Genomic DNA, 26,630 nt, shown 5'->3' on the forward strand with positions numbered 1-26,630 from the left:
TGAACCCTGTTTTTCTCAACTCGGCAAATTTTATTTAGAAAAAAGGGTGCGGAGGAAGAAAGTGACAGCGCTTTTTTAAGCCAAGGTCTTAGGAGAGAAACCTCCCACCTTTCTGCAGCACCTTGGACCCCTCTCTCATGGCTCAACCTCCCTCGGCTTCTGGAGAATGGAAAGGCTATGTGCCCTGCCGGAGAGTGGACGGTAAAGGAGCCTGGAAACGGCCAGAGAAGAGACCCAGGCGGTCAATGTTGCGGTGGAGGACACTGTGCAGCACAGCCAAATGGGGTCCACCTTCACCCCCACCCTCCCTAGAGAAGTCCCGGATGAAGCGGCCACGCTCCGACTGGAAGATGAACTTCTGGGGCAAGGGCCCATGCTCCCGGAGAAAGCCCCAGACACTGAGCAGCAGCAGACGCACTTCAAAAGGTGCCAGTTGACTAAATACCTCGTGCATATTCCCCAGGGCTGGTGGCAGGAGGCTTCCCTCAGCCATGACAGCCACCAGGGTGCAGGATGCCTCCAGGTGCCAGGGGGAGTGGGCTGTGTCAGGGTGGCGAGAGGCTTCCCAGTGGCCCAAGAGGGCAGCCAGCAGCCCCCGCAGCAGCACAGAGCAGTAGCACAGGGCTGGGGGAGCAGCTGCTACCAACTTTAGCAGCTCAAAGAGCAGAGGCTGTTCCCGGAAGCGCCGGCCAATGCGGAGATCCCGCTCCACAGTGGCCCGGGCATGCTCCTCAGGAGGCCAGGCTAGTTCTGCACCGGCTGCATCGGGACACACACTCTCCACTAAGGTCACTGCCACTGCTTTGGCTGCCTCTGGGCTCAGGGTGGAAGCCCCCCAGCAGCCTGCACATTCAGTACCCCCAGGGGCATTGCAGCAGTGCACCAGGAGGCTGAGGAGGCTCTGGGTGTTATAGATCACTTCTTGCTGATTGCGTGACTGGACAAACTTGGGTGGTTTAAGGCCACGACCGATGACTCCAGCGTGGAACACAGACCAAATCCCTCCAGGACCTGGTACAGCTGCAGTGTGCCTCCGGTTTGTGTCCAACAGGGAGGCAGAAGCCAAAGGAGCTGTCACAATGGAGAGCGTCTCATTGTCCCCATCCACTTCCCCTCCAAACAGTTCTGTGTTGCCAGGATGTAAGGCTCCCTCAACTAGCAGCTGCAGCACAGCCTTGAGCCCCGCCGGGCAGGTCTGGGAGAGGCGCATAAGAAGCTGGGAGGCGGAAGCCACCCCTGGGGGGCCATGCAGCCTCAGAGAAGCAAAGAAGCGATGTACTCCAGCTCTCACCAGCCCCAGGAGTTGGGAAGGGGACAGGGCTTCTGGGGGAAAGGGACAAATGGCCAGAAGGGAGGCAGCAGCTTCTGCTACCTCCTCCTCAGGATGGAGCAAGAGAGGAGCCAGGTCAGACAGATGCGCTGAGGCGGACTCCCCGAACCGGGCCCCTAGGGCCGCAGGGCCCTCACCGCCCTGCTTCTCCCACCCCACAAGCAGCGCCAAGTTGCGCAGGAACCGGGCCGTGAAGGGAGGTTGCAAAGTTCCTGCATGTACCCTAGCCAGGCAGCTTCGGAAGGCCAGGGGCAGGAGGCCAGAGAGACTGACCACCAGCCCAGCATATAACTGAGTGGCCAGACTCAACTCTTCAGGGCTTCGGGCCCGGCTCAGGAGATGGCCCAAGGCCTCAGGTCCACAGCTAGGCCGTGTATAGACAGAGAGCAGGCCGAGAAGCTGGTGTTGCCAGAGGAAGCGTTTCCGTTCCAAACGTAATGTCTCTCCACACAACTCTCCAACGTGGTTTCTGAGCGCATCTAGAAAGGGCACAGGGCGGGGGGGTGGGGGTGAGCTCAACAACCCTTCCCCTAGAGACGGTCCCCAGTGATGAACCAGTTTTTGCAGGTGCAGCAGCAGCAGCTGGATCAGCCGGTCACACGCCTCGCGCACAGTGTCTGGCACAGCCAGGCCCTGGGTGGTAATGACAGAGGCAGGCATGGCTGTGTCCACCAGGAACTGCAACAGGCGGTAGGCACCTGCCCCAGAGGCCTGGCTCACCAGATGCACGGCCAGGTTCAGCATGTTGTCCAGCTCCTCTCGGGGAAATCCCTGCAGGTGTTGCTGCAGCTGACTCAGCACTGCTGGGGGTTTAAGGCAGTCTACCAGTTCTCCAGAGACTGTGCCCAGCAAAGCTGGTGACATGACTGCTAGCTGCAGGAGGAAGGGAACTGTGGCCTGAAGGGAGGGGTCCCCACTCCGGCCACCAGTGCCCCCCGCCAGACTATCATGGAACATTCGCAGGAGCTCCCGTCGGATGCTGTCTCCATGCCTGGAGGCCAGGTGCCCTAGGATGCCTACAACTGAGGCAATCTTGGGCACCCGTTTCTCCCCAGGGATGGCAGGAGATCCAGGGAAGGGGTCTGCAGAGGGAGTCTGAGAGGAGCCTCCACCACCACCACCAGCTCCACCTCCAGCCCCACCATGAACACAGAAGTCCTTAAGGCCACATGAGAGAACTCGGGAGATGATGGTGCCGGGAAAAGAGGAGCCGATATGTGCCACAACCCAGTCGAAGTGTGGGGAATGCTGGACGGAGGTATCCAGCAAGGCATCCACACAGGCATCTGGGCAACTGCCAATGAGAGCCGAGAGGCACTGAACATAGATGTCCATCAATGTGCGGGTGGCCCGACAGCCCATCCACAGCTGCAGCAATTCATTGAGAGACCCAGTGGCATGGGGCACACGCTGGTGCTGGCCCGAGTAAGTGCTGCTCAGCTGCCCCATGAGGTCAATGGACCAGGCACTAATCACAGGTGCCCAGGCCTTCGGGTTGGCCCGGATAAACTCAGACAGCACCTGCTGCACTTCCTGCACCACATCCTCTAGACCAGGACCCCCAGCAGGGACATGGGAAGGTGGGGGTGGACGGAGGTGAGGTGGGCCAGCCACGGGGCTTTCATCCAGGGCAGCCAGGTGGGCCCGGACACTCTCATCAAAGACACCTCGCAAGTGGTCCAGCACGGCAGCCCGAGCAGGTGGCAAAGAGCGGAGCAGGAGAAGGCCACAGCGAGCGTGCTCCCGGGCAGAGAGCTGGTGGCCCAGAACAGGGTCTACACCAGTCAGAAAAGCCTTGATTTCCTGGGACAGCTCCTGAGCACTGTAACGAAGCAAAAGAAGCAGAGTGTTGGAAGATGTAGGACAAGTTACATGCCCTCTGTGAGCTTCAGTACTTTTCTATGTAAAACAGGGATAACTGAACCTCCCTCATTAAATAATGTTCACAAAGTACAGAAGCACCATGTCTAGTTCACACTAATTAATAAATGCAAGCTGTTTTTCTTTTAATAACAACAGAATCAGTATTAGATAACTCCTGGAATACATCAAGTTCTCTTTTAAGTACTTTACGTGTATTATTTCAATACAGATAACAACCCAGTAAGGTAGGTACTATTATGATACTATTTTACAGAGAAGGAAACCAAGGTTAAATAATCAGACTCTCAACTCCAAGAGGGTAGTTAACAGTTCTCTGTTCTTCAACACTGAATCCCCTTCTACTGGAGCCCCTGGAATATGGGAAATATTATTCATTGAATTGAGTAAGTATATTTTGTGTTCCTATAACATCTGCCTTAAACACACCTTTTCAGCTTTACGGCACTCCCCCCTCCATACAACTCAAGTACCCTGGATTTTGCCCTTAATAGAAAGAAAATTCTAAGCCCAAATTTGCTCCTTATTAAGGGCTCTTCTTCCCCAAACTTGTTTCTTTCCATATTCGGCAAGCACCCTAACCACCCACCACTTGAACTCCACCACATCAACAACCACTACCGTCCCAGTACCCTCAATATGCCCCAGGAACCAAGGTGCCCAGGGCAGAGACAAGGTAATGCCTTTCAGCCCTTCCCACCCTAAAACATATGGGTTCGGTCTTAGAGGTTCAGAAGGCAGTATCATGGGAAGAGACAAAATTCCCTTCCTCTTTGTGAGTTTTCTGCCAAAGAAGACAGCATCCTCTAGAGACTGGTAAGGCTCTGACTCTGCCATTCCTCTCTGGTTCCTCCAAAACAAAAAATAAAACCACTCAACGGTGAGGGGAGTGTCTCCGTTGGAGGGCGAGGGAAAGGCTAGATGAAAGCATTCTGTGGGATTCTGGGGGCCTGGGTGCTCAGGGAGTGCCCATGAAGTCAGGGGACCCTGGGTTCGCTCGGGTCTAAAAAGGACAGGGCACCCGGGTTCCCAAGAATTGATATCCCCCCCCCCCAAAAAAAAAAAAAATTGATATTCCCAACTCTTGTAAGAGCAAGGCCAGGATCGGGGGTAACTATACACTGGGCTTTAGCGGGAGGCAGTACCGAGACCTTGGGAGTGCGGGCACTGGAGCCCAGAGTTTTGGTGAGGCAGTCCCCGAGTTCGGGGAAGACAGGACCAGGAATCTCTGAGAACCCCGACGCGAGTTCTCGAGGTAGGATCGGGGTTTCTGCCGAGAAGGCTGGGGATCGGCGCGGGACCGCGCGGGAGGGAAAGATGCCAGGGGCTCTGACTACCTGAGCGGCGCGGGACCGTGAGTGACCGGGGCAGGCCCGGGAGGCCCTGGGGCCCCGGGAGGGTCGCACAACGCAGACATCCCGGAGCCCTAGACCGAGCCTGAGGCGGGAGCGGCGGAGCGCAGCGAGCGCATGCGCGCTGACTGGAAACCCGAAAGGAACCTGCGAAAAGGCTTCTCAAGAAAACCAACCCGGCGCTGTTCGTGACCCTCGCACATTGGTTCCGCTCTGAGTCGGCGTCCCAGCCTGAGGCTGAGCCGGTGACAGCGGGAAGTCGACCCACCCTCTAGGCAACCTTTCTCTATCCTCCCGCCCCCCTGTAAGGGCCTTTGACACAGACTAAAGCTGTCTGAGACCATTTAATTGGATTTCATTAATTTTCCTAAAGCCAAAAATACAAAATGTTCAACTCTCGAGGTTTAAAAAAAAAAAGGAAGCCTTTTAATCAGTAACCAGAGACAAGGTGAAAAGCTGTTAAAGGAGAGAGAAAGGAGGGGAAGCGGAAAAGAGAGAGAAAAATCCCTAAAAGAAGATGAAGAGAAGACAAGAAAAGAGATGAACGGGAGGAAGCCTGAAATGTATTGGGCTGGCCACGCTGAAGGTGTCCTCCCAGCCCTAAGTTGTCACCACGATCCTTCTCAGGCTCCCCAGTCTCCCAGAGGAGGGACCTTCCCCGACTTGCTGCAGAGACTTTGGTAACTTTCTGCGGACCTAATACTCCTTATGAAGAGACCCTTCTCCAACCCGTCTATCTAGATCAAATTCCAGCTATTCCGCTAACGGGCTGTGTGCTTCAGTTAAGCGGTCTATACCTGTTTCCTTTTCTGGAAATTACGATGGTTAATAGTACACTTACTCCAGGGGCTTGTTGTGAAAATTGAAACCAGGAAATAGTTTTACTGTATAGCACTTGGTGTCTGCAGTGGTAGGTAAACGTTATACATGCAATTGCTGTTTTTATTTTCTTTCTTCAATGAACTCCAGAAGATAAGTCTTCAGCAACAGGGACGTTCACGCTTTTGTTAAAGGCTTCACCGTCATCACATACAATGGTGTCTGCCTGGCACTTGGTAGGTTTCGGGGTTTTTTCCTTTTGTTTTTAAGTAGGTTCCTAATAGTTGCTTGGATGAAAGAAAGAGAAAGTAGGTTCTGAGGCATTTATTAACCAGACAGCTTACTGTTCTCAATGAAAGTGTGAGAAGAACAGCAGATGGTAGGTCCTAAAGGTATCTTTGAAGTGACAGTGTTTTTTGTTTTTTGTTTTTTGTTTTGACAGTGTTTTAAAATAGGGCTTTTAAAAAATTTTATTTACTATGGCTGTGCTGAGTCTTCACTGCTGCGCAAACTTTTCTCCAGTTTTGGCAAGCGGGGGCTACTGTAATAGCAGATCTCCGACTTCACAGTGCAGGGTCTTCTCGTTGCAGTGACTTCTCTTGTGGAGCATGGGCTCTAGGACATTTGGGCTTCAGTAGTTGCGGCTCCTGGGCTCTAGAGCACAGGTTCCATAGTTGTGGGGCATGGGCTTAGTTGCTCCTTGGCATATGGGATCTTCCCGGACCGGGGACTGAACCTATGTCCCTTGCAATGGCAGGCAGATTCTTTACCTCTGAGACACCAGAGAAGCCCTTTGACTGTGTTTTAAAAGCTAAATGATTAATTCTGGTGGTTCTATATTTGTTCTTAGATTTTAAAAGTTCAAGCATTCATAAAATGTGTATGTTCTAGGAGAGTAAATTTGAGACAATTTCTGCTCCCAGCTCTGCTTCAGACTTGGACCCAACACTTTCCTTCTCCCGGCCTCAACTTTTGATCTGTGAGAAGTGACTTTCGAACCAGGGGAGTTCTTCCAGCTGTGAGACTATTATGTGGTTCTTGCCCTTAAAGATTTCATGATCTAAGGGTGCGTATTTTGGAGTTAGACCTGGATTCCTGTCTGCTATTTAATAGCAATGTAACCGTGAGCAAGTGACTCAGTTGTTTTGGAGCCCCTTTCCTTATCTGTAAAATGGTATGTTTCTCACAATCTTTTTGCAAAGATTACTGCAGATTATTTGTATTAAGAGCTTAGCACAATACCAGATACAGAAACTCTGCTTTGAACTCAGCAAGATCCTTCCCACCTTAGGCATAGGGGTAGAAGAAAATTATTCGGGGTAATGGGGATACCAAGATGTTGAAATTGCCTTTCCTTCTCCCCTCAGCTTCTCCCCTCTTTACTTCACTTGAATACAGTTCAGTTTCACACAAGCACTTTTTCCTTTCTGTACTCAAAACTGGACATAATACTGTTTCCCTGGGAAAATGGCTGATACCAAGTTTTAGCCCAGGAGAAGAAGCAGGTGAGCCTGGAACATCTCTGGTGTGTCAAAAGGACACAGCATCCATGCATGCTCTGTAGCTCAGTCATGTCTGACTCTTTGCAACCCTGCCAGGCTCCTCTGTCTATAGGATTCTCCAGGCAAGAATACTGGAGTGGGTTGCCATTTCCTTCAGGGGATCTTCCCGACCCAAGGATCGAACCCACATCTCCTGAGTCTCCTGCGTTGGCAGGTAGATTCTTTACCACTGAGCCACCTAGAAAGCCCAAAAGGGCACAAAGTGATAGTGAAAGTTGCTCAGTCATGTCCGACTCTTTGCGACCCCATGGACTATACATGGAATCCTCTAGGCCAGAATACTGGAGTGGGTAGCCTTTCCCTTCTCTGGGGGATCTTGCCAACTCAGGGATCGAACCCAGGTCTCCCTCATTGCAGGAGGATTCTTTACCAGCTAAGCCACAGGGGAAGCCACAGGAAGCTCCTTAAAGAGGCTCTGGCTGGTCAGTTTGGTATGATTTTGAGCATGAAAAGTTGATAGTAACAGATGATTAAAACATTCAAAAACAACCTAAATGAGATTTTTTTTTAAAAAGAGAGTAGGGGTTTGCTTTACAGAGTATGCCAAATGAGTAACACGGATGAATGAATGATAGAATTAGAAAAATCACCATTTTGCAGCAGTAACTAATTCAGGTAAAGATCATCATGGATGCTAAAACCATTGTTGTGATGTCATTGGGAATAGGAAAATCATACAGTCTCAAAGTATCACTCCATAGATTGTTTTTTTTTTAATATTTATTCATTCATTCATTTATTTGGCTGTCTTAGTTGTGGCATGCAGAATCTTTAGTTGCAGCATATGGGATCTAGTTCCCTGACCAAGGGTTCAATTCAGGCCCCCTGCATTGGGAGCTCAGAATCTTAACCACTGGATCACCAGGGAAGCCCCCATAGATTGCTTATTAATTATAAGGGAAAAGAATACTTTAACAGTGGAGAAATCTAACAGATACTCACTTAACACTTAGAAGCACCAATGAGACAAACTGACATTACATGTGAACAAAAAATGTTGCCTGCCTGCCATATCAGAAAAAAAATCTTGTGACCATCAACCAGTCACCCACTATAGTCGCCCCTAAGGGTCTCTGGCCATCAAACCAGGACAACCTCTGCAGCCATCCCCAGAGGTGAACCCCGAGGGAATTCAGGAAGGAAAAGAACAGGATACTGGCCATAGATAGTTAAGGTGCACAGCAAAAGAGTGAAAAGAAAAAAAAAAAAAAAGAGCACTAAATCCATTAACTCGAGAGGTCTAGTGTTTTGCTGTAAGTTTATCTTTTGGCTGAGGCTTGTGGAAATCTTAGTTCCCTAACCAGGGATGGAAATTGCATCCACTAGATTGGAAGCATGGACTCTTAACTGCTGAATCACCAAGGATGTCCTGAGAAGTCTAATTAATGATAATCTTTGATGGTCTGATTTTTTAAAAATATGTATTTTTATTTATTTATTTGGCTGCACACGGTCTTAGTTATGGCAAGTGGGATCTAGTTCCCTGACTAGGGATTAAACCCAGGGCCCCAGCATTGACAGCTCAGTCTTAGCCACTGGACCACTAGGGGAGTCCCTGACTACCTGATTTTTGTCACAAAAACTCTCTATCTAGGCTCCTCCCTTACCTCTTCAGAGCAGTCCTTCAGAGTCATCCGAGAGGCTGTCTTCTGGGCTTTTAAGTCCTCTGCAAGTCTGCCAAATCAAACATAATTCTCAACTTTTTGTTGTTGTTGCTGTCGCGTCTCTTTGCAACCCCATGAACTGCAGCATGCCAGGCTTCCCTGTCCTTCACTATCACCCAGAGTTCGCTCAAACTCATGTCCATTGAGTTGGTGATGCCATCCCACCATCTCATCCTGTTGCCCCCTTCTCCTCCTGCCCTCAATCTTGTGTATTTTTCAGTCAACACATACTTCCTGATGATATGCCATGAGAAGTACACAATATCCTACATCAAATTCTTCCCAGAAATGCCTAACCTACAACTAACGATGAGGAAATGTACAGAAACACTCAGACAAACCCAGATTGTGAGATACTCTTTTATTAATTTGAGCTGGACTCTTCAAAAAATACCAAGTCATCTAAGACAAGATATGAGTACTCTTCTGATTTGAAGGAGACTAAAGGGGCATGACAATTAAATACTATGTGTGATTCTTAATGGTTTCTGGATTGAGGAAACAATAAGCAGTCATAAGGAATATTGTTGAGACAACTAAGGAAATTTGAATATGAAAAACTGAATTTTAGCTATTCCACTAATGTTGAGTGTCTTAGGTGTCTTGGCTACATAGAACATAGCCTTAGGAATAAAATCTCACCTGCAATTGACTTTCAAATGAGTCAGCAAAGACAACAATGATATGTACTTGAACAAACTCATATTTGCAAGCAGGTAGGGAGATCAAGTATAGTGAGCGAAATGTTAAAAACTGGTAAACAGAGGTAAGAGTGCATACATAAGGGCTCACTGTGCTAATGTCTTAACTTTACTGAAGGTCTGAAATTTTTAAAATCCCTTCGTCCAGGAAGCTTGCACTGATTAAACAGGGCAAGGAGACAGTATGTTCTTTCCCCGTTGACCACATCTCTGCACATTCAGCTTCTCACTTTAATTAACCACCCCAGCCCTGGCTTCCAACAAACAGAATTTCTGAGCATAAAAAGGGTAAAATAATGTTCACTTTATTAAAAATATAATCCAGCAATGGAAGCAAAGACAATCATGGTCACTTGTCCACCCTGGTCACACAGGGGAGGTGGCAGGGCTGTTTTCAGGACCCTCGCCTCCTCCGACATCTCTACAATAATCCTCAGTTTTGTCAGAAATTTTGTCACTGGGGAGACAGGGCCACCAAGGAACTTAACTTCTTGTTGCCTTTGCTCAAGTAAGCGCTGAGTCCCATTTTCCAGTTGTCTTGTTTCCACACTCACGGCCCCTTTTCCTTTTCCCATCCCAATTCCTACATTTAATCACACACATCTCAGTCGGAACGAGGGGGCTTTATTACAAATGCAGTTGACTGCTTAGGACTCTCTCTGCAATTTTTCTTTTCTACTCTCTTTTTCTCAATACATCCCTCCAGGGCAGGTCAGTAGGCCATTAGGAAAGAGGAATACAGGGAGAATGAAAAGGAGCAATGCTCTCTCCAAAATCATCTGAAATAACCATCGAGTCCTCTTGGCTCCAGCTTGAGAATCTTCTGGTGGAAAGGGTGTGAGATTCAGAATTAGCTCTTATCTTCAAGGTCCTCCATATCTACATCTTGGGGGGATTTTGTCGTCTTTTTTGATTTGGGCTGCAGGTCACTAGTCCTGGTTGGCTTGGGAGGGGCTTCCACTGAACAAAGGAAAAGAAGAAGCATTAAAGAACCCGAATGAATCCAGGCTGCATCACCCCAACTTCTGGGCCCTAGCCTCACCTTCCATGGCTGCTTTCTCTTTCTGGGCAAGTCGGATCTGCTGGAGGAGTTTTCTGCGCTTCTTCCCAGACAGAGTAATGTTGGCACGTGCACTGGACCTAAAAGGTTGGTAGGAGCAAAAATACCAGATGAATCTGAACCAAAACAGACCACACAGTGGTTCTGATTACTGAAAAGGTCTTTGGATCTAAGTTAAAGAACTGTTACCTTACTTAAAACTAACCTTAACACATACAGAAAGCAACATTAATTGCTAAAATTTAGTATAGAGTGGAAACTTTTCCTCCTCTCATTCTTGATACTTCTGCCACCAGATATAGTAGGTTTTCCCACATCAAGTAATTCTCTGTATTCGTAGTGGACACGGGCGTCCTACAAGTTTAATTTGATTTGGACAGTGTATACCTGGAGATGGCATCAGGCATCACAGGTTAAGGGCTTGGTTCCACAGGGTTTCCCCACTTCAAATGCCAATCACAAATCCAGGTTGTCACCTAGACTTCTGATTGACCAGCCATAAACTGGGGTTCTCATGATCCCCTTCTCAAACTCAGTAATTTGCTAGAACAGCTCACAGAACTCAGGGAAACATACTTGCATTCACTAATTTACTATAAAATACAACTCAGGAACAGTCAGATGGAAGAGAAGCATAGGGCAAGGTATGGAAGGGGCCAGAGTTCCCATGCCTTCTCCAGCTAAACCTTCTCAGCGACTCCACCTGTTCACCTATCAGGAAGCTATCAAGAGGTTTTATAGGAATCTCCAGCACCTGCCCCCTTTCCAAAGGCCAGTGCCTTTGGAATTTCCAATCCTCTAATCACTTCTTTTGGATGACCAGCCCCACCCTAAATCACTATTAGCATAAATTTGTGCTTAGTTGCTCAGTTGTGTCCGACTCTTTCCAACCCCGTGGACTGCTGCCTGCTGGCTCCTCTGTCCAGGAGGATTCTCCAGGCGAGAATATTGGACTGGGTTGCCATGCCCTCCTCCAGGGGATCTTCCCAACCCAGGGATCAAACCCAGGTCTCCCGCATTGCAGGCGGATTCTTTACAGTCTGAGCCAAGAGGGAAGCCCAGCTTAAATTTAGGTATGCTCAAAAGGGGATCCTTTTGAAATAAAACGCACTCTTATCATTCAGGAAATTCCAATGGTTTTAGCTGTCAGAAACCCGGCAGGGACCAAATATATTTATTATGCCAATTCATAAAGTACATATTATCATAAACAAGTCAGTGAAAGAATGGGATAGGAAGTCTTCCCCAAGAACCCAAGGGGCCTTGAAACTTATATGCAATATCCCACACGAGCCTTTGTGAAAATTCATTGAATGATTCACCGCACTCATGTGTACGCTTTTAAATTTACTTATAGGAAATGTGTGAATGTATAATGTTACTTGGGGAGGCTGGGGCCACAGCTCTCCTTAGATTCTCAGTAGTGTCCAAGAACCAAAGAAAGGTTGCGACTTACAGGTATAATGTGAGAGGCTAACAAAGTTTAGGCGCAAACTTTCCTTGCATAAGTGTGAGTACACAAAGCAAAATGGTGTTAAGCTGCTCCGGAGCTCGACAAGGAGGGAAGGAGGCTTGATGGGAAGGACCCAGGGAGAGAGGGTCTGGCACTCACGCCCGCTTCTTGAGGTGGTGCCGCGTAATCAGTCCTTCGTCTATCACAGCTCCGACCACCCGATGCTTCAGTCGCCGCTCCCGGTTCAACACACGTCGTCGCTTGAACAGCTTCTTCTTCAGCTCCTGTGGGGAGGAAGATGCTTAATCAGAGGGCGGCCGCGCCCTGCGACCTGGGGCCACGCACCCGGCGACACTGGCCCATAGACTCCATCTCGGGCAAGAATAAAGGCTCTAGGACGCTTGGGAAACCATGTCAGGGGTCCCAGAGTCACCGTTCGCGGCCGGTTGATCTTTCCACCCGGGGCACCCATAGCTGCGCCGCAAGGCCGGCTCCGGGTCCACGTTTCCGCTGTGCGCAGGGTCCGTGTGCGCCCCGCCCTCAGCTTTGTGCCAGCCAATCGCAACTCGGGGGCGGGCCCTGGCACTATATAAACGAACCCGGCTCTCACACGAGCCTTTTCGAGGGCGGCGACTGAGTGAGTGTGGCCTGGTGGGCGTGGGGATCGGGCTGGTGTTCTTGTGGAGTGGGGACGGCGCCTGTGGACCCTCCTTTTCTTGGCGGGGGTCGGGCGTGCAGTCCCGATCCGCGTAATGTACGGAGGTAGAGGGAACGGGCTCTGGCCCCCTCGGCGTCATGTCTTCGGTACCGGCGGCCAGCAATCCGCCGGTTCTATCCTCAAGCGCCGGGACACAGAGCTCCAAGGAGCAGGGCAGAACCGAGGTTCAGCAGGCTCCTCCCGGGGGTACTCACACCTTCTCCTTTGATTTTAGGTCTGTGGAGCCACCCCAAGAGCCGGAGCTGCCATATCCCCTCTTCCACTTCCTGCTGCAAACAATAAAAGGTCTTTCGTACGGTACTAAGTTTGTGTCCGCGTTCTTTTTTCTGAAGCTGCAGAGGTAGGGAAGCTTTACGCGTCATTCCGCACAGAGGATTTTGCAAATCTTCACTTGGATCTCAGGCCCAGCCGGAGTACGGGCGACATTTTCACAGAAGTTTCTCTGGGCGACCTTGCCGGCATCTCCGGATGGCTGCCTTGCGCCGAACCCTCCATCTGGCGAGCCTGGCGGCGGGGACGCGCCGCACCGTGGCGGGTAGGGAAGGTGGACAGTGGGAGCGCAAGCCGGGCTCTTCGTTACCCAGGAGTCTGCTCATTGAAATTGTGCCGCTTAAAACCCCAAGGCACATGGCGCAGATTTTGATAGCAGTTTGATAGAACCGAGCGCTGGGTGATGCGTGTCCTCCCCTCGTCCGCAGGTTCCCTGGCTGGCAGCTGCCTGGCAGACCGCTCCCTCTGGGATAAGCTCCATGCCCAGCCCCGTCAGGGCAGCGTCCGCACCTTCGACTGGTTCTTTGGATATGAAGAAGCCCAGGGGCTCTTACTGCCGCTGTTGGAGAAGGCACAGGCTGCCTGTCCAGCCCGGGTGTTGGATGTGGGCTGTGGGACCTCCAGCTTATGTACAGGCCTCTATACCAAATGCCCGCACCCCGTGGACGTGTTGGGGGTGGATTTCTCTCCTGTAGCTGTGGCCCACATGAAGAGTCTCCTGGAAGGTGGCGAAGGCCAGACACCCCTGTGCCCTGGGCACCCTGACTCAAGCCTCCACTTCGTGCAGGCTGACGGCCAGAATCTGCAGCCAGTGGCTTCCTCAGGCTCCTTCCAGCTAGTCCTGGACAAGGGCACCTGGGATGCTGTTGCCCAGGGTGGTCTGCCTGGGGCTTACCAGCTGCTGGCCGAATGTTTGAGGGTCCTAAGCCCCCAGGGGACCCTGATTCAGTTCTCAGATGAGGATCCTGATGTGCGACTGCCCTGCCTAGAGAAAGGGTCCCAGGGCTGGACTGTGACTGTGCAGGAGCTGGGCCCTTTCAGGGGCATCACCTACTTTGCTTATGTAATTCAAGGCTCTGATTAAAGATGTTTTAGGCCTGATCGGAGTGTTTTCTGTTGGGTGAGGAGGTGGAGAAAACTTTGGTCTTTGCAAGATGACTGGAAAATTTGGGTCCTAGTTTCCCCATTTATTAGATGGGTGCACCTAATACTGAATATTTCTGTGCCCCATTTACTCACCTGCAAGGCTGGAATAATACCTAAAGTTATATGATTACATACAATTGACAGGTAAAAACATTTAGCAGTGACAGGCACAAAATGAGTGCTAAATAGAAAAGGTACAAGAGAATTATTTCCCATCCCCAACTAGTTGAACTCTTAAAAGCACAGATGAGAATTCTTAATCCAGATTCCTTGACTATCACTGATGTGACCCTGGGGTTTAACCTTTAAGCTTCATTTTTCTCACTTGTACATGGGGAAGACTGTGAAGGGATGGATGGAAAGGCTTCAAAAACCTAGGTAAAACATTTGAGGGAGAAAATGATACTTACCCTCAAAGCTCCTGGGAGGCAGGCAATGGGAATATTCCACAAAGCAACTTCTGCAGACATGGGAGCTTGATGGTGGGTCCCAGAGAGGACAGGGATTGGGGGTTTCCTGACATTCTGTGTCCTCTGGGATCCAGGAGTCATCTTGATCTACCCGTTCCTGCCCCCAGCTGAGTTCTGGGTTAAAGGTTCTTAAGGGAGACTTAGGGTCCAGGGAGCTCCAAGTCCAGGCTGGGGGTGGGGAGTTAAAGAACCCATTAACAATGAAAAATATATAATAAAAGAACAGTGAAACATACCTGGTACCTGACTGGATTATTTTTTTAAAGGTAAATTTGTTTAATTCTTTTTGCTTATAAAAATAATACAGCAATTGAGAAAAAAATAATAATAATACAGCAATTGAAATGAAGAGCCTAACTATCCCACAAGCTGTGTGACATGGCAGCCAAAAAAAAAAAAAAAAAAATTCATCAACTTTGCCAGTCACCTTGACTGTTTTCATTTCTTTGGCCAAGCTGCATGGCACATGGGATCTTAATTCTACCGCTGGGGCTCGAACCTGCGCCCTCTCCTCCCCCTCCCCAAGGTGGAAGCTCAGAGTCCCAACCACTGGATTTGGACTTGGACCATCAAGAAAGTCCCTCAGCCACCATGACTTTTATCTCCCACCTCTACATTTCTCTTCACGATGTTTACTGAGCACCTACTGTGTGCTGCTTAATGCAGGGGACACAACTAAGTTGTCCCTCTTGTTCTGCTTAGAACATTCAGTTCACAACAGCCCCGTTTGAACGAGCCTCCTCCCTCACCTGGTTCTTCACTTTGGTCCTGGAAGAACACCTCGACCTCCTCTTCCTCATCGTCAGTCAGCAGCAGCAGCTCCTCGTGTGGCCACCGGAGCTCCCCACTCTCTTCACTCACCTCAGAGGCTTCCACCACAATGGAGGGGAGGCGGGTCTGCGGACACACAGCCTGGATGGGCACAGCGGGGAAACCGGGCCAAAGTGGAGGATGAACCGACAGCAGGACGCAAGGTGGGAAAGTACTAACCTGAACATCCTGGTGGCCTTCAACCCTGTCAATTTCTCCTCTGTCCTTCCACAGCGGGTTGGTCAGTCTAGGACTTTCTGGATGCTGGGAAGAGCCTGGGCTATCTCTAGGCCAAGGCCCATCCTCACTGCTCCCTGGCACAAGGGCCATGGGTGCTGATTCTAGAATGTAGGGCGGTTGGACTCAGTAGAGTGTTCCTGCCCAGTGCACCCCACAGACTGCTCCTTTAATCGCTTTGAAGCCGAGCCCCTTAATCACTTCTGAGGAGAGGAGGCTGACGTGCAAGGAGATTATGGGCCTTCCAGGGGAGGGGACAATCCCAGGAGGTGGGAAGAAGTGAAGTGCTAGTTGCTCAGTTGTGTGAGACTCTTTGCGACCCCCATGGACTGTATAGCCTGCCAGGCTTCTCTGTCCATGGGATTCTCCAGGCAAAAATACTGGAGTGGGTAGCCATTTCCTTCTCTAGGGGATCTTCCGCATTGCAGGCAGATTCTTTATGGTCTGAGGCACCAGGGAAGCGCACTCACTCTGTGGTGACACGGGGAAAAGCAGGAGGAGTAGGAGTTAAGGAGGGCATTTGGATTAAAGCCCCATGAGTAAAGAGCTTTGATGATGAGTTTGAAATTTCCTGATTCTTACAGGGTCTCCCAAATTGACATGTTTCTTGGTAACTTATTTAATGAATATTTATATAGTGTCAACTAAAAAAAAAAAAAAGCACAACGTGAGAGTTGTGAGTGAAGTTTTATTTGGAGCAAAATGGAGACTGCAGCCCAGGAGACAGTCCCTCGGGTCTGAGAGACTGCTCCAAAGAGGCAGCGGGGAAAGTCAAAATAAATGATTTTGGTGAAGGGGGAGCTCAGTGCAATCAGGCGCTCATTTTATAAAAGGTTTTCTGCTAGTCAGGAGCAGGAGCTGACATCACCATGAAGGGATTTAGTGCTTTTCTAGATATGAGGAGGTGCAAGAAATGAGATCATGAAATCAGTTCCTGAAAATATCGAACTATCTAAAAGACCTGTTCCACCAGTTTCCCTGGGGCACAGAGTGCCTCACTCTCCACCCTGAATTCCCTTTAGGGAGTGTCGAGGTCAGCAGCTGCAGCAATACAGGCAGATGGCAAGTGCCCTTCTTGTTTTTGTTCATTCAGCTCAGTCTCGTCCGACTCTGTGACCCCATGGACTGCAGCACACCAGGCTTCCCTGTCCATCACCAACTCCTGAAGCTTGCTCAAATTCACGTTGATTGAATCAGTGATGCCATCCAACAGTGATTGTTGCTGTTCAGTCACTGGCAAATGCTCTTGGCAAGCGCCAGTCTGTAGTTGATACCAGGAACTGTTTTAAATGCTTTTCATATAAATTGTTTAATTATCCTAAAATTGTGAGATGCTGTTGGTCAACTGCTAAGTCATGGCTGACCCTTTGCGACCTCATGGACTGCAACATGCCTGGCTTCCCTGTTCTTCACTATCTCCCAGAATTTGCTCAAATTCATGTCCATTGACATGTCCACATGCACTGTTATTAGCCTCATTTTCCGATGCAGAAACCGGAAAACAAAGAACTTAAATGACTTATCCAGAGTCACACAACTAAGAGGTGTTTTCTTCACCAAACTAGAATTCGGTAGGTTACACAACATCCATGGTTTTCATGGTTTAAAAAAAAAAAAAAGCCAAGATTATATATCTTAAAGAGAAAGGCAACGTTTGGTTTTACCAAGTAAAATGAAAGGAAAACGTATTAGTATATCCTTTTCCCCATCCGGTACACTTGGTTTTTCAGTTTTTGTTCAGGATTGAAGAGACTGAGGGAGTCAACAGACTGATATTTATAAACATGTGGACGTCCATTACATAATGCAGTTTGGATAAAGCACAAGTAATCCTAGGAAACTACAGAGGGCTTAGCCCTCTATTGATCTGGACCTTCCGGAACTGGGCAATTGTAAAACTCACAGTAACCATGAAGACACTCTCCCGTTAGCAATCCTACTCGGGATTTCATGATAAGGGGTCCCACTCTAAGCCCTGGGTCCCAACACCTCTTGACGCGCTCCAACTTCTCAGCTAAACTTAGTCTTAAGATCTAGATGCTTCAGATTCATTCGAAACGCCTCTCTGGTTAGGTCCTCTCTAGCCCGGGCCCGTCTCTATGGTTTCTTGTGTGGGGCACTCTAGCCTGCGCAGATTGAGACGTCGCGGCGGCCTTGCTAGGCTACTGGAGGCTCCAGAGGTCGCCTCGCTGGTCACGCGGTCGCCCATGGAGAACCTGCACAAGTTGCTGCTCGCGGGCGCAGTGCTGGGCGCCGGGGCTGGCGTGGGCACCGCGCTCTTTGCCCTTGTGACCCCGGGAGAGGAGCGGAAGCAGGCGATGCTGAAGGTGGGAGCCGTTGGGGAGGCAGCGGTGGGGTGGGCGGGCGGAGAACCGCGGGCTGGTGGCCGGGGCTGCGAACCACTCTTTCCGCCCGCAGGAGATGCCGGAGCAGGACCCGCAGCGCAGGGACGAGGCGGCCAGGACCAAACAGTTACTGCTAGCCACTCTGCAGGAAGCAGCGGCCACGCAAGAGAACGTCGCCTGGAGAAAGAACTGGATGAATGGCGGCGGCGGGAGGTCAGCCTGAGACAGAACCTGCCCGCCTGGGCGCCGGGATTTATGCTGCAGCGCAGGCGCCCAAGCCAGCCTGACTCCTCCGTGGGCCGGCGGGGAGTCCGACCCGGATCCCAAGCGCAGGCCTCTCCGGGACTTGGGGCGCTTCCGCCGGGTGAGCGCGCTCTCTCCTAAAGCTTGCACGGACTACGTTTTAACGTCCACACCGCGGGCTGTGGCTAACTGAAGGAATCAATAAACCATGTTCCTCCATCCAGAGAGTGAGCCCTGCGGTTGGACGCCCATAAAAGCCAAGTGTTCTGCGGGTCGGTGCTGCGGCCTGGCTGGAGTGCGGCTGCCGCCTGCCACGCCCGCCCCATGTGAGGCTGAAGCCCAATCGACATTTTCAAAACACAGGTCAGGTCCTGTGGTTTGTGGGAGTGGATAACCAAGTGACGTTCTTGAAATTATAACTAGCCTGGAAACTCTTGTGCAATAAACACCCATAGAGGACACTTTGGGTTCCTGTCTTTCGAATGAGGTTGGAGAGGGGCTTCTAGCAACTAGCATGTGCCATGATGCCCTCTTTGGTCTTAAGTTTTGGAGGCCATTGTGGTACTAGTAAAACGGAGCATACTGAGACAGATCTTATTTCAACTCCTGTATGTTACAGAACCTCTCTGAGCCTCAGTCCTCCTGTTCCATGCGTGCTAAGTCACTTAAGTCCTGTCTGACTCCGCTACCCTATGGACTGCAGCCCAGCTGTCCACAGGATTCTCCAGACAAAAATACTGGAGTGAGTTGCCATTTCCTTCTCCAGGGGATCTTCCCAACCCAGGGACCAAACCTGCGTCTCTTACGTCTCTTGCGGTGGTGGGGGTGTTCTTTGCCACTGGGGCCACCTGGGAAGTCCTGATCATAAAGGTGCCAATTATCTTGAGAACTGTGGTCAAAAGGTGAACTTAGGAATGTAAGTGCCAGGCACAGGGCAGTCTCTCACTAAATGCACTAGGGCTTTCCCCCCATAAGGTGTTCATTGCAGTGGTTTTCAGTCTCTGAATTTGGTCACAGAATCTATTGGAGATGCCACTGATGGGATGAGGTAAAGCTGTCAGTGGGGTGGCAGCCCCACAGCCAAGTCAGTAAGTTCACTCTCCTTTTTATTTTTCTGTCCTGTGGTTCCAAACTATTGCAACAGTGGGGTGCAGGGGAGGCTGTTTTCATTAAAGCTGAAACACTACATAAAGCCTGGTAACACTGAGGTCTGATCCCACATATGAGGCAGTGGTGTGGTTTTGTGCTTCTAGATTGTGAAGTCATAAACAAGTTGTCACGTGTGATCTTTTAAGTTTAGTTGTGGCCTCTTTCCTAGCCAAGGTTTGAGAGGAATGAGGCAGCTGCTTGAGGGAGCATGAGGATGAGGTGAGCAGCAACAGCAAGAGGGGCTAGAATGCAGGAGCCTGGCAGTTCAGAGCCTGAGCCTGAAAGTCAGGCTCCCCAGGAGTGTGTGCAGGTTGCTACCTGTGTCAGTCTGAACAAGTCATGCGCTTTCACGTCCCAGTCTCTAAAATGGGATAATTGTACCCACTGCTAGGTAATAGTGCCTTCATATCTCAGTTAATACACATATAGTACTTAAAACTGTGTAGTACATATTAAGTACTCAATACTTTTCGTGAATGGCCACATTTTAAAAACTACACTTTTAGTAGCTAGTAACTGGGGACTCGTTAGGTGTCATGCACTGTGCTAAAGCATTACGTAACCCCCACAACCCCAAATAACAGGTACTATTATCCAGATTTTACTAAAGAAGAAACTAGACTTAAGTCAAGGCACATAGCCAGTAAAGGTTTCAAGCTTAGGTACTGTCTTACTCATAGAGCAAAAAGTGCTATCCAATGTACGCCCCCACTTTAACCTTCCAGTTAACCTCCCAGGCAACTAATCAGACCCAGAGATTAGAAACAAGTCTCCCTTGGAAATTTAAGATAAAGCATAGTGTCTATTCTGAAAGCCTTCCTTGTCTCTCCCAGCCATTCAGGAAGGAGTCAGGTACATACAGAACTCAAGAGAGTCTATTTATTAAGAAGGCAATGTCAGTGCTTTATCAAAGATGAAGAGAGGTCAGAGAGGGATGGTGGGATAAAGGCCTCTCAGCCGGGACATTTCTTGGCCACAATGAGGACAGCAGAAGGCACAAGTCCTGAAGATGGAAGAAAACAGATTTGAACCCAAAGATATCTGCTTCGCCCCACCGCCCCATATGCTGCCCTCACACCATCTCTAAACAAAGTCCCTTCTTTGCATCCCTTCTCTTCTCCGATTCCCCTATTCCCCAAGTCCTAGTTTAGGATCCCACGTGTCATACCCAGCTCCTGCAGAGGCCGCTCCATGTCAGCCTCTGAGAAGGCCCGCCGGGGGAAGCCACTGAGCAACTGCACAGGGTCCTGGCCCCCGCCTGGCTCCTCCCCACGGTGGAGCTCCACGTAGAGCCGCACAGCTGCCAGCTGTTCCCGAGCCCGGAACGTCTGGGTCAGTGAGGTCCCATCTGGCAGCCGGACCTAGAAGGCAAGAGAGAGATACTGTATAGTGAGCGTCATAACTGAGTTAGGTGCCCAAGTGAGGAAAAAGAGCAAAGTTGGCTTCTCCTTCCACTTAGACTGGACCAGGAGAATTACTATTGAAAGCACCGAATGAACAACCACTTAGGATGCACCTTACTCAGCCAGCACCCCTGGCTCCCTCATAATTTAAGGAAAACATAATACAAAATTATATAAAACATCTGGACAGATACCACATCATGCAAACAGGTGCATAATCTAAATGAAAACACTATGAACAAGTAAAAAGGGAACTGCTGAGTAAGAGAGGGGTATGGGTTTAAATAAGACTGGGGCAAGTGAAATTTGATATCTTCCCTCAGAGCAAAGGAGGTAGGATTTCAAAAGTCATTTACAAAGAAGGGAGAGGTTTGGCAAAGGGAACATAACTGAAAAAAGCTCTGGGCTGGGCTCGGCTGGGTGCCCTGTAAGCCAACAAAGGGTCTCAGGAGCAAGACTGGAATCCGAATCAGTACCTGTATGCGACATTGGTCATACTCCCGCTTTGTGGGAGGCTCCCGGCTGGGAGAGGAGGGAACAGGGCCTGGCTCTGCTGCTGGTGGGGATGGCTGAGAACCCACGTTGCCACCATACTAGAAGACAAAGTTCAGTAATCAAGCACTCAGCCCATCCTTGCCCTCTGAAGCTAAGAAAAAAAAGCTAGATTTACTGCCCACCCCCCAACTTCACTATCCTGGGTTTCCACCCAATCACCTACCTTCTTGGCTCTCTCTGCTTTGTCCCTTTCAATCTTTTCTCGGACTCTTTGTCTGGAATGCAAACAGGACACAAGGAGGTCAGACATTGACAAAGCAAATCCTGATTCCTTTCCCATGTCTTAGCCAGACCCATGTCCCAGAACCCAGACCTGGCTGCTAACTCTTCAGCCTTTTCCCTCTTCCGCTCTTCAGCAGCTCGGCGCATCTCGTCTTCCTGTAGCCTCTGTCGGGCAGCTGACAACTCCTGCCCTTGTCTCCTGCGCTGCCGTTCCCGTTCCAATGCCTCCCGCTCCTCTCTTTCTTCACGCTCCCGCTGCTTCTGGGCCACCAGCTCCAACATCCTATGTTGCAGAAAGGAAACCATTCAAGAGACATGTATATAAATTGGGAAAGTGAGTTTATAACAAGGGACTCAGAAAACAAAATCCAAGAACAGAGTCCCAAAACAGATACAAAAAAAACAAAGAAGGAAAAGGCCAAGAAAAAACAATGTGGGAAGTGAGAGTTCTTTGACCAGATTTGTGTACTGGGGAGAGGTGGAAAGTGACTCTCAGAAATGTGAGCTTGTTCTTCCTACCTCTTGGTCTGTTCCTGTCTTTCCTCTTCAGTCAAAACAGGTTTGCCTTCTCCCACTGCAGACCCAGGTCCTACATACAAACAAACAATCAGTATTATTACCCTTTCATCCTCCTCCTCGGGCCCTCCTGAATAATCACACTGTTTTCCTCAGTCAGGACCTTTGGGGCCACCTTGCTCCGAAGGGGTGGGTTCCCGTCCCAGGACATGTCCAAGGGGGGTGGCTAGTGGCTCATCCACATCGGGGTCGTCTTCGTGCTCCATCAACCTGGCAGGGAAAGTCAGGAGCGAGGTTAACGTCCAGGTTGCCCTCTCAGCAGTTCCCCGTCCCCTGCCACCGGTCTGAGTGCTCACCAGTCCATCGCAGCCTCGATGCCCTGGTTCCCTGTGAGGGCCAGAGCCTTCTCCCTGAGGGCAGAAACACCGTGAGTAGAGCCCACGAGCCATGGCGACGATCAGGCTGGGGCGTAGAGCCTGAGGCCAGACTGGGGTAAAGGCCTGGACAGATGCGCGACCCCCGCGGCCCTGGGTTAGGGGGCTCCCTTACGCGCGTCCCTTGGGGAAGCCCATCTCGATGAGACTCTCCAGAGCCGTCAGCTCCGCCATGACGCCGCCACCGCCGCTTCCCGCGGGGACCTGGGGAGAGGGGGGAGTGAAGACGGCGAAGGGGGTCAGCGCGACGCGCCTCCCACCAGCGCCCAACCCTGCCCGCGACGGCCCCGGCCGGGTGCTTGCTCACTCACCGGCTGCGGACCAGCCGCGGACACCTACGAGAAGAAAGCCTAGGCGAGGCGGAAGTGCCCGAATCTGTTTGGGTCACGTGGAGGCGGGCGTGGACGGGTGCCGCCGAGTGCCAGAAAACGCCGGCCTGGCCCTGCTGAGGGAACGCGAATGGGCGGTGCCTGAGAGTCGCATTCTAGGAGGCAGCCACCATCCCCCAGCCCAAGTCCGGACGCCCGATGGTGCTAGAGAAAAAGGACGATGCAGTCCTGAAACCCATGGGCGAATGAAGACAGCTCCCCAGATGGCCCCTAAACGAACCGCAAGCAGTGTTCATCAGGAGCCCTAGAAATGTATGCACCCTTTGACCCATTCATCCTCTCCGGGGAATTGAGCCATCCTCCGCTCGACTGCCACAAGGGATCTTTGCAAAACGCAGTAACTGATCTTGTCATCACCTCCCGGGTTAAGACTTCTCCACGACACCTCAGTCACCTAAATGGCTTCCTTCTACCGTCTCTTGTTAATTCTCTGTCAAGTGAGGATAACAATAGCACCAACCTTAGGTGTCTGGCAAGCTGCACTGGGTAAAGGTAGTTAGCACGGAGTTCATGTGTCACTGCTTGAGGGTAACTTGTGCAGATTGCAAAACAGACCTTTTCTTTCTTTTTTGGCAGCATGACCTGTGGGATTTTAATTCCCGGACCAGAGATCAAATTTGCATTCCTGTGATGAAAGTGCCTCAGCTTAACCACTGAACCACGATGGAAGCTCCTGCGGTTTGCATTCTAAGGAAAGCGTGCTTTGACCACCCCATCTCTATCTCCCAGCACCAGTATTTTCTCTATTAGCATTTGTCCCCCTGCTGTGTAGTCTTGTTGATTACTTAGCTCTCCACTGCTACCTGGTCTCTTAGGTCGCCTAAGTTAAAACTCACTTTTATTTTCCTTATTTGTTTATTTGACCAAGTCATACAGCTTGTGAGATCTCAGTTCCCCACCAGGGAGCTAACCTGTGCCCCCTGCAGTGAAAGAACAGAGCCTTAACCACTGGACCACCAGGGAAGTCCCTAAAACTTACTTTTAAATGTTTATTAGAGGCAGACTAATAATAAGTTGCTAATATTGATAATAGATGCACTAGAGAATTTTATATGGTTAATTAATATTTAATCATCCCAACAATCCATATGATGTAGATATTATTAGTAGTCACAGGAAACAAGCACAGAAGGGTGAGCTAATTTACCGAAGGTGACAGAGCTGGTAAAGTAGGAGAGCTGGAATTCAGACCCAGGCAGTGTGCGATATAAAACGGCTAAGCTGTGCTGTCTCTCTGTAGTGGAGTCAAGAGCATCAGCTTTTGATGCAACTTGGGCTGAAATCCTGACTTGTAGCTTCAAAGTGTTTAGAAGCTCAAGCTTGCTTCTCATTTGTGAAAAAAGTGACACCATCTCTTGGAATGAGTGTGATAGGAATTAAGTGAGAATGTATGTAAAGCGTGTCTTCATGGTTTTTTGGTTTTGTATTTTTGGCTTTGCTGCACAAGGCATGTGGCATGTGGGATCTTAGTTCCCTGACCAGGGATCAAACCCGTGCTCCCTGTGGTGTAAGTGTAGGATCTTAATCACTGGACTACTAGGGAAGTCTCTAAAGTGAGTCTTTAATAATAAGATAGTAGGTAAGAAAAATTATGAAAAAAATGAGGGAGTAGACCCTCATTATTTGTAAATGACTTGTTGGGAAAGACTCTGATGCTGGGAAAGATTGAAGGCAGGAGGAGAAGGGAGTGACAGAGGGTGAGATGATTGGATGGCATCACCAACTTGATGGACATGAGTTTGTGTCAGCTCCAGGAGTTGGTGATGGACAGGGAAGCCTGGCCTGCTGCAGTCCATGGGGTTGCAAAGAGTTGGACATGACTGAGCAACTGAACTGAACTGAAATGCTGAGGAAATACAGGAATCAAAAATACACAAAGAATTTGTGGCAATGTGGTGAGTATATTCTAGATGCAAATATATTCTAAATTTATTCTAGAGTTCCAATAAGAGAAAAATGACTAGGGACTTCCTGGTGGTCCAGTGGTTAAGACTCTGTGCTCCCAATGCAGGGGGCACTGGTGCGATCCGTGGTCAGGAACTAAAATTCCACATACCACAGAACATGGCCCCCTAAAAAAAAGAATATTTTTTTTAAAGGGATATCTTTTTTTTGGTGTTAGTTCTAGAAGGTCTTGTAGTTCTTCCTGCTGCTGCTGCTGCTGCTAAGTCGCTTCAGTCGTGTCCGACTCTGTGCGACCCCATAGACAGCAGCCCACTAGGCTCTGCCGTCCCTGGGATTCTCCAGGCAAGAACACTGGAGTGGGTTACCATTTCCTGCTCCAATGAAGGAAAGTAAAAAGTGAAAGTGAAGTCGCTCAGTCGTGTCTGAGCCTATGGACTTCACAACCCCATGGACTGCAGCCTACCAGGCTCCTCCGTCCATGGGATTCTCCAGGCAAGAGTACTGGAGTGGGGTACCATTGCCTTCTCTGTGTAACTCTTCCTAGAACCATTCAATTTCAGTTTCTTCTGCATTAATGGTTGGGACATAGACTTGGATTACTGTGATGTTGAATGGTTTGCCTTGGAAACAAACTGAGATCATTCTGTCATTTTTGAGATTGCACCCAGTACTGCATTTCAGATTCTGTTGTTGATTGTGAGGGCTATTCCATTTCTTCTAAGGGATCCTTGACCACAGTAGTAGATCTAATGGTCATCTGAATTAAATCCTCCCATTTCCGTGTTAGTTAACTGATTCCTAAAATGTCAATGTTCACTCTTGCCATCTCCTACTTAACCATGTCCAATTTACCTTGATTCATGGACCTAACATTCCAGGTTCCTGTGCAATATTGTTCTTTACTGCTTTGGACTTTACTTTCATGACCAGACATATCCACAACTGAGCTTCGTTTCTGCTTTTGCTCAACTCTCTTTCTGGAGCTATTTATCCCCTCTTCCCCAGTAGCATATTGGATACCTACCAACCTGGAGGGCTCATCGTCCAGTGTCATATCTTTTTGTCTTTTCATAGTGTTCATGGGGTTCTCGAGGAAAGAATACTGGAGTGGTTTGTCATTCCCATGTCCTTTTCATCATAGGTTATTGGAATGCAAAAGTAGGAAGTCAAGAGATATTTGGAGGGACTTCCCTAGTGGTCCAGGAGCTGGGACTCCATGCACCCAAGGCAGGGGGCCCAGGTTTGATCCCTGGTCAGGGAACTAGATCCCATATGCTACAACTAAGACCCAGCACAGCCAAATAAAATAAATAAATGTTTGTGTTTTTTTTTTTAAAGAGAGAGATACCTGGAGTAACAGGTAAACTTGACCTGGGAGTACAAAATGAAGCAGGACAAAAGCTAACAGAGTTTTGTCAAGAGAACACACTGGTCATAGCAAACACCCTCTTCCAACAACACAAGAGATGACTCTACACAGGATCATCACAAGATGGTCAGACTGAAATCAGATTAATTATATTCTTTGCAGTTGAAGATAGAGCAGCTCTACACAGTCAGGAGAAGACAATGGCACCCCACTCCAGTACTCTTGCCTGGAAAATCCCATGGACGGAGGAGCCTGGTGGGCTGCAGTCCATGAGGTCACTATGAGTCGGACATGACTGAGTGATTTCACTTTCACTTTCATGCATTGGAGGAGGAAATGGCAATCCACTCCAGTATTCTTGCCTGGGGAATCCCAGGGATGGGGGAGTCTGGTGGGCTGCCATCTATGGGGTCTCACAGAGTCGGACACAACTGAAGTGACTTAGCAGCAGCAGCATACAGTCAGCAAAAATAAGACCAGGAGCTAACTGTGGCTCAGATCATGATCTTCTTATTGTAAAATTCAGGTTTAAATTGAAGAAAGTAGGGAAAACCACTAGACCATTCAGGTATGACCTAAGTCAAATCTCTCATGATTATACAGTGGAGGTGACAAATAGAATCAAGG

The 26,630-nt window shown here is 49.5% G+C and overlaps 6 protein-coding genes and 1 non-coding gene across 9 annotated transcripts; 3 read left to right on the plus strand and 4 right to left on the minus strand.

The window, feature by feature from the left end:
* Positions 1–9: 9 nt before the first annotated feature.
* INTS5 (integrator complex subunit 5) lies at positions 10–4,696 on the minus strand. Its single transcript, XM_043451460.1, has 2 exons — positions 4,549–4,696; positions 10–3,152 (listed from the first exon to the last, which is right to left on the minus strand). Exons 1-2 carry the CDS (start codon positions 4,626–4,628, stop codon positions 176–178), a joined length of 3,057 nt encoding a protein of 1,018 aa, XP_043307395.1. The 5' UTR covers positions 4,629–4,696; the 3' UTR covers positions 10–175.
* A 4,897-nt stretch (positions 4,697–9,593) lies between these two features.
* C29H11orf98 (chromosome 29 C11orf98 homolog) lies at positions 9,594–12,390 on the minus strand. The gene is made up of 4 exons (XM_043451303.1): positions 12,256–12,390; positions 11,982–12,106; positions 10,352–10,449; positions 9,594–10,269 (listed from the first exon to the last, which is right to left on the minus strand). Exons 1-4 carry the CDS (start codon positions 12,292–12,294, stop codon positions 10,160–10,162), a joined length of 372 nt encoding a protein of 123 aa, XP_043307238.1. The 5' UTR covers positions 12,295–12,390; the 3' UTR covers positions 9,594–10,159.
* CSKMT (citrate synthase lysine methyltransferase) lies at positions 10,325–13,911 on the plus strand. Of its 2 annotated transcripts, none has more exons than XM_043451301.1 (3): positions 10,325–10,456; positions 12,755–13,075; positions 13,239–13,911. In XM_043451301.1, exons 2-3 carry the CDS (start codon positions 13,009–13,011, stop codon positions 13,892–13,894), a joined length of 723 nt encoding a protein of 240 aa, XP_043307236.1. In that variant the 5' UTR covers positions 10,325–10,456; positions 12,755–13,008; the 3' UTR covers positions 13,895–13,911. The 2 variants fall into 2 exon arrangements, with proteins under 2 accessions (XP_043307236.1, XP_043307235.1); XM_043451300.1 differs by lacking the exon at positions 10,325–10,456 and adding an exon at positions 12,336–12,459.
* Positions 12,529–12,677, plus strand: LOC122431500. Its single transcript, XR_006266524.1, has one exon. It is a non-coding gene; the product is annotated as a small nucleolar RNA SNORA57 (small nucleolar RNA).
* A 366-nt stretch (positions 13,912–14,277) lies between the features above and the next one.
* Positions 14,278–15,782, minus strand: LBHD1 (LBH domain containing 1). Its single transcript, XM_043451560.1, has 4 exons — positions 15,417–15,782; positions 15,176–15,323; positions 14,367–14,594; positions 14,278–14,297 (listed from the first exon to the last, which is right to left on the minus strand). Exons 1-4 carry the CDS (start codon positions 15,564–15,566, stop codon positions 14,278–14,280), a joined length of 546 nt encoding a protein of 181 aa, XP_043307495.1. The 5' UTR covers positions 15,567–15,782.
* A 1,794-nt stretch (positions 15,783–17,576) lies between these two features.
* Positions 17,577–18,522, plus strand: LOC122430596 (ubiquinol-cytochrome-c reductase complex assembly factor 3). The gene is made up of 2 exons (XM_043451302.1): positions 17,577–17,800; positions 17,892–18,522. Exons 1-2 carry the CDS (start codon positions 17,681–17,683, stop codon positions 18,039–18,041), a joined length of 270 nt encoding a protein of 89 aa, XP_043307237.1. The 5' UTR covers positions 17,577–17,680; the 3' UTR covers positions 18,042–18,522.
* A 1,553-nt stretch (positions 18,523–20,075) lies between these two features.
* On the minus strand, positions 20,076–22,788 carry UBXN1 (UBX domain protein 1). 2 transcript variants are annotated; one of them, XM_043451299.1, is made up of 10 exons: positions 22,652–22,788; positions 22,456–22,544; positions 22,263–22,316; positions 22,082–22,176; positions 21,910–21,979; positions 21,482–21,673; positions 21,332–21,383; positions 21,090–21,206; positions 20,379–20,571; positions 20,076–20,213 (listed from the first exon to the last, which is right to left on the minus strand). In XM_043451299.1, the coding sequence occupies exons 2-10, from the start codon at positions 22,512–22,514 to the stop codon at positions 20,164–20,166; spliced, it is 882 nt and encodes a 293-aa protein (XP_043307234.1). In that variant the 5' UTR covers positions 22,515–22,544; positions 22,652–22,788; the 3' UTR covers positions 20,076–20,163. The 2 variants fall into 2 exon arrangements, with proteins under 2 accessions (XP_043307234.1, XP_043307233.1); XM_043451298.1 differs by having other exon boundaries at positions 22,070–22,176.
* Between the last annotated feature and the right edge of the window lie 3,842 nt (positions 22,789–26,630).

This window comes from Cervus canadensis, chromosome 29, assembly GCF_019320065.1.
Source record: "Cervus canadensis isolate Bull #8, Minnesota chromosome 29, ASM1932006v1, whole genome shotgun sequence".
NCBI classification, from domain to species: Eukaryota; Metazoa; Chordata; class Mammalia; order Artiodactyla; family Cervidae; genus Cervus; species Cervus canadensis.

Bases quoted from the DNA above. Each gene is read 5' to 3' on its own strand.
- C29H11orf98 (XM_043451303.1), bottom strand. From the start codon at position 12,294: ATGGGTGCCCCGGGTGGAAAGATCAACCGGCCGCGAACG. The intron at 12,107-12,255 runs GTGACTCTGGGA...TCCTCCCCACAG, and splicing joins AGATCAACCGGCCGCGAACG to GAGCTGAAGAAGAAGCTGTT. The intron at 10,450-11,981 runs GTGAGTGCCAGA...CCAACCTTTTAG, and splicing joins CACCACCTCAAGAAGCGGGC to GTCCAGTGCACGTGCCAACA.
- CSKMT (XM_043451301.1), top strand. From the start codon at position 13,009: ATGGCTGCCTTGCGCCGAACCCTCCATCTGGCGAGCCTGGCGGCGGGG. The intron at 13,076-13,238 runs GTAGGGAAGGTG...CCTCGTCCGCAG, and splicing joins GACGCGCCGCACCGTGGCGG to GTTCCCTGGCTGGCAGCTGC.
- LBHD1 (XM_043451560.1), bottom strand. From the start codon at position 15,566: ATGGCCCTTGTGCCAGGGAGCAGTGAGGATGGGCCTTGGCCTAGAGAT. The intron at 14,595-15,175 runs GTGAGGGAGGAG...CCCCACCCCCAG, and splicing joins GGACCAAAGTGAAGAACCAG to CCTGGACTTGGAGCTCCCTG. The intron at 14,298-14,366 runs GTAAGTATCATT...ATCCCTTCACAG, and splicing joins GCCTCCCAGGAGCTTTGAGG to TCTTCCCCATGTACAAGTGA.
- LOC122430596 (XM_043451302.1), top strand. From the start codon at position 17,681: ATGGAGAACCTGCACAAGTTGCTGCTCGCGGGCGCAGTGCTGGGCGCC. The intron at 17,801-17,891 runs GTGGGAGCCGTT...TTCCGCCCGCAG, and splicing joins GGAAGCAGGCGATGCTGAAG to GAGATGCCGGAGCAGGACCC.
- UBXN1 (XM_043451298.1), bottom strand. From the start codon at position 22,514: ATGGCGGAGCTGACGGCTCTGGAGAGTCTCATCGAGATGGGCTTCCCC. The intron at 21,207-21,331 runs GTAGGTGATTGG...TTTGTCTTCTAG, and splicing joins AAGCAGAGAGAGCCAAGAAG to TATGGTGGCAACGTGGGTTC. The intron at 20,214-20,378 runs GTATGACACGTG...TTCCATCTTCAG, and splicing joins GCGGCCTCTGCAGGAGCTGG to GACTTGTGCCTTCTGCTGTC.
- INTS5 (XM_043451460.1), bottom strand. From the start codon at position 4,628: ATGTCTGCGTTGTGCGACCCTCCCGGGGCCCCAGGGCCTCCCGGGCCT. The intron at 3,153-4,548 runs GTAGTCAGAGCC...GCTTCGTTACAG, and splicing joins CACGGTCCCGCGCCGCTCAG to TGCTCAGGAGCTGTCCCAGG.